This window comes from Penaeus chinensis, chromosome 31 (genome assembly GCF_019202785.1).
Source record: "Penaeus chinensis breed Huanghai No. 1 chromosome 31, ASM1920278v2, whole genome shotgun sequence".
In the NCBI taxonomy this organism is placed as follows: domain Eukaryota; kingdom Metazoa; phylum Arthropoda; class Malacostraca; order Decapoda; family Penaeidae; genus Penaeus; species Penaeus chinensis.
In genome coordinates this window covers 10,660,701-10,665,700 of record NC_061849.1, presented here as the reverse complement: position 1 = coordinate 10,665,700, position 5,000 = coordinate 10,660,701, and the positions used below count along the sequence as shown (strand labels likewise).

Sequence of the window (5,000 nt, the reverse complement as noted above, 5' to 3'; positions counted from 1 at the left end):
CCTTGGTGACGGACTTATCTCGGTAATATGGATCTAGGAACTTCTTCACCTCCTTGACAACCTTCACCTCCAATGCTGCTTTTTGTTGCTATTTAAGGAGAGAACAAAAGAAATGAAGAAAGAAAAAAGGAAAAATTAATACCCTTTTCAACACATTTTCTAAACAATGTGATAAGTAAAACATCAAATAGAATAGAATAAATATGAACTAGATATAGACATTCTCAACCTCCCTTCAAATTCCTAAAAAATGTATATTCATAGTACTACTATGATTATAACAATTATTATAGTAATAATGAAAACAAAATAGTAATAGTCAAAATAATAACTTTAATAATGACAATAATGATAATGACAGTGATAAATATAGCTAATAACAATAACAGTCATAGTAATAATAATATCAATTATAATAACACCCAACATGACAGTAATGATGTAAAAAAATAATAAAAAAAAAAATAAATAAATAAAAAAAAAAAAATAATAAATAAATACAAATATATATAATATAGACAACAACAATAATAATATCAACAAAGGCAATAAAGTTCCAAACCTTTATTTTCGACTCATTCTCCTTTTTGTTACTGCTTGACACTGATGCCTCTTGGCTGGAAGACGACAGAGCCATCTTACTTCCCTCAACCTTTTTCTCCTTTGTTAAGCATTCCTTTTCTTGAGCTGATGAGAAAAAAGATTATTCCATAACATTAACCCATTCACCCCATGTGGCAAGAATACATGCCATGCCCACTGTAATACATGTTTATTTATTGTATTTACACATAGACGGCTCTACAAGTTCTTAATCACCAGATAGCCAGTTATCAGAACTACCTATCTCATTTGCTTACCCTCTTCCTTCACTTTAGGAAAGGGTCTTTTTTATCATTTCATTGTCTACAAGATTTTAATGACAATTTGATAAACATAACACCAATAATAATAATAACAGTACCGATAGCAATGTTATTAATAAGAAAAACACATTTTTCCGCCAATTCAAGGAATGGGAAAATCAGGATCGGTAACTAGGGCCTACTGACAGACTCCTTGCCAGCTGAGCACATGTGGAGCCATCTGTAACAAAATTCACCAAAAACTACAGGGGACAAAACATAAATCCGGGGCAAATGGGTTAATCAGTCAACTAATCAATGGGGGTACTTCAAAGCAGGGCATATCCAATCACAAGGGACCCTCTATAAGTCACCAGGTTATCCAGCCCATTGCGACTTCCTCACAACAAATTTCACTCTTCAGACAAGCAGGATAAATGTCTTTGTGTTCAACTAAGTGGCATATAGCCTCAGACTGCAGTCAGATTACAGAGAAAAAATCCTAAGCTGCACTCAGTGCAGACACTGGTTGACTACATGGTCCAAGCCAACTGTATTCTGCAATCCAGCATAACAAACTACTACAAAAGGCATCAAAATTATTCAAAGATGCTAGACCATGTCCAGGTAATGGAAATCCAACAATATCAGGACTGTGAAGATGTGAAGCTTCGTCCTTCTGAATAGGAACTCATAGCTCCAAATATTCCAATTAAGAGAGTTCACGATTCCTGCAAAGAGGCCAATATGTCTGTTGTCTTCTTACTGCCAGTCATGAGCTACATTACCAAGACATGTGGGCTGGATAACTTTAGTGTCTTTGATTAGGGAGTTTTCATAATAGATCCCCTTCAGTTCTGAATTCTACTCTTGGTCCATGTACTGGGGTTTTGCCTTACTGCTAAATTAATCAAGAGTTGTGAATAAGGCCTCTAGAGACTCAAACAAGACAGCAATATCATTGGTAAGGGTTAGTGATCCAGTGTTGCCTAACAGTGCCTGAATGATAGCTCTGCCTGGCATTCAGTCCATGCAAGTGTTGAAAAGTGTGGAAGGACACATCCATGCCTCACTCCTAATTCACAGAATTGAAGCTACTTATTCCCACACCACACTGCAGAACTTTCACTATGAGTATATGTATTTCTATATATTTCTGTTAGTCCAGTGATCTTTGCCTGGGTTCCTCTCAGTCTCAGGATCTCCCAGAGTTATTTACAATGCACAGTGAAATTCCTCCTTGAGATTGATTTAGGCTGGAAATACCAAGATCTTTCTACAAGGACTCAAAACATAACAATACAGCTTGTTGGATTTGTTAGGAATGAATATGAATCACCCTGAACTTCAGTGGCTCAAAAGATGGTTTCTGATACATCTAAAAAGGATGTGAGCAAGCACAGTGTAATGCTAGATCATTGCTGCAGCCCCAGTCATTCCCTTTCCCCTTCCAGAGGGATGAACACAACCTTCAAACAGTTCCAGAGGAATGGAAATGAGAGTGTCAGATGGCAGCCAGGATAGTAAGCAATCCTTGAGTCATAGGTTCACCACCTTCTGCATATCGACAAGAGATGCTGCAAATACACATAGCCTTACCACCTTTCAGTCGGAAGATCAGTTCCCTGACCTCAAGTCAGACTAAAAGTTTCCTTGCTGATGAGGGATCAGACACTCAAATATGACACCACCCACTTTCATGCTACCTGCTGGCAGATCAACCTGAAACTGCTCAAAATGCTTGGCCCCACATCATCACACCCTACCAGAATCTAAAATCTGCAATCACTTATAAGCACTTTGGGATGGTCATTCGACAATCACAGGATTCTGAAGTAAATCTAGAGAGTAGCTACAGCCAGACTGTGATCCACACCACAGAATTGGGTTCTTGTAAATCCAGTAGCTCTAGAAGTTCTTTGAACGAGTGCAAAAAAAAAGATCAGTCAATCTCCTTTGCTACACTGCTGGCATCACTGTACCAGGTACAGCAAAGCAGAACAAAGTGCTGGTACCAGGATAAGCAATCCATAATATCTGGAAATAGCATGTTCTTTTTGCTACTGATATCAGCTCCTGAAAATGGGCTTTGACAAACCTTGTATGAATTAGCCAGAGATAAAACAGGAACTAGAATATTCTCAAAAATAGGTTATAAAGATAAAAAATTTCAGGTGAGGTTCCAGCTATAATCTACAGTCTGCAGTATGGAATTATTTTTTTGTTTCTTTTTTACCCTACTCACAACAGGATCTCCAAGTGTCGTAATGAGCCATACCCTAGGCAGCATACAATCAGTTGCTTCAGAGAAAGTAAGTTATGGTATAAATGAGACTATGAGGGAAAGAAGTAAAAAAAAAAGGCTTTAAGCCTGCTTCTGAGTAGTTTTTCACATTACTGACCACAGCCAGGGCCAAACAAGTGAACATTTGTGTAGCACACACAACTTAAAACAACTCAACCAAGCAAGACATCCCAGCACACGTGACAGGCTAGCCATGACATCATAGGACATCAACCTCAATACACAGCAAAAAGCAATAATACACAGCAAATAATAATTTAATTTTTTAGAAATCTAATATATAAAACAAAACAATCAAAAAGTATTTAATTACCTTCTTTCTTAGTCTCTTCAGGTTTCTTTGTCATCTCTTGTTTTCCATTTGAAGGATGCTTATTATCTTTGTCCTTCTTGTGTTCCTTTTTAATATTGTCATTACTGGTTTGATGCTTTGAATGTTCCTGCAAATGTTTATGGTGGGCCTTCTCTCTTTCCCCTTGTTTGGAAATTTTAGACTCTGGGGTTTCACTTGTAGCTTTCCCAAAGTTTTTCACAATCCTGTTCACAATGGTTTCTTGGCAAGATGGTTTTGTAATATCAACATCTGTGGAGTCTTCCATGTCACTTATATTCCCAAATAGACTTGACATGACTTTTGGGTCCTTTTTGTGGGGTGCTTTTTCACCTTTCCAGGAGTCTTCCCTCTTGTGCTTCTCCTCCGTTTTGGATGCACTGGGTATCAATGCCTTTGTACTTGATTTATGGCCTGATGCCAATTTTTTAGCCTCTGTCTTGGCATTTTCTCCATCCTTCTCTATTTTACTACTACTTTTATTGATATCATGACTAGCTAGGCTCTTTTTATCCTTCACCACATCATGAGAGAGATGGAAACTGTTGTCCACCTCTTCCATGTCCTCAAATCTATCAACCGGAGCTGTTTTGCCAAAGAGACCTTTGGTCAGGCCTGCTATAAATCTCTCCTTCAGCTCCTTCTCCTTGTCATTTTGCGTCTCATTGCTTACATCAGACTTTTTCTTGATTATGAATCCCTTTGACAGAGGGATCCCTTCCTTCTTCGGTTTGCTGTGCTCCTTGGAGACTTTGGTGTCACTTCTATCATGATCATCTGAAAATAAACTGATGCTCTTCAGCTGCTTCCCACTCTTCCTATTGTCTCCCTCTTTCTCTTTCAACCCATTCTTGGTGTCTGATTGTCTGTTTGTGTCAGAATGACCAGACTCCTCTTTAGTTACTTTGTCCTTTACACTCTCTCTTTTTGATTTTGATTGCAGCACTTGATTTGGAGAAAGACTTGCTTTTTTCTGTACTTCTTTCTCATCCTCAGTATCTGAACCAAAAAGATTTCGGTTTGAGATATTGTTATCTGTACTTTCTGCTTCTTCTTTTGATCTGTGTTTTGAGGAATTCTTTTTCTTATCTTTACTTGCACTGCTTCCTCTCTCTTCTTTTGTAATCTCTGAGTTTTTGTAAACTGAGTCTTGATTCTTCTTATCATCTACGTCCTCTCCAAATAAAGAACTAAACAGTCTGATTTTCTTTTTCTTGTGATTCCCTGATCTATCTTCTTCCTCACCATCTTTGTTTACATTATTCCAAATATCTTTTTTCCAGCTCTCTCCTTTGTATTTAACCTGATCCAGTTGATGGTTGGTGACTTCTTCATGAAGCAGTTGTTTTGATGTGCTCTGTTCACTAACATGTACCTGACACTTTGTTTTTTCAATACTTTCTGTTTTCTTAGAATAGGTACTTTCATGATATTTCTGGATATTTTTGTGGGTACTTTCATTTTCTCTCTCAGAGCTACTTTCTTTTATTTCTTTATGATGTGAATCTCTACCACTTTT

General features: G+C 37.5%; 1 protein-coding gene across 4 annotated transcripts in view; it reads right to left on the bottom strand.

Annotated features, from left to right (window-relative positions):
- The window catches only part of LOC125041863 (PHD and RING finger domain-containing protein 1-like), a 26,844-nt gene that overhangs the window by 1,484 nt on the left and 20,360 nt on the right, over positions 1-5,000 (bottom strand). For all 4 annotated transcript variants that reach the window (XM_047637227.1, XM_047637229.1, XM_047637230.1 and 1 more), the window contains exons 8-10: positions 3,464-5,000; positions 563-687; positions 1-88 (exon numbers count right to left, since the gene is read on the bottom strand). The exon at positions 1-88 is cut by the window's left edge and continues 38 nt beyond it; the exon at positions 3,464-5,000 is cut by the window's right edge and continues 1,447 nt beyond it. In XM_047637227.1, the coding sequence (XP_047493183.1) occupies positions 1-88; positions 563-687; positions 3,464-5,000 (1,750 nt within the window). The remainder of the gene's footprint in view (positions 89-562; positions 688-3,463) is intronic.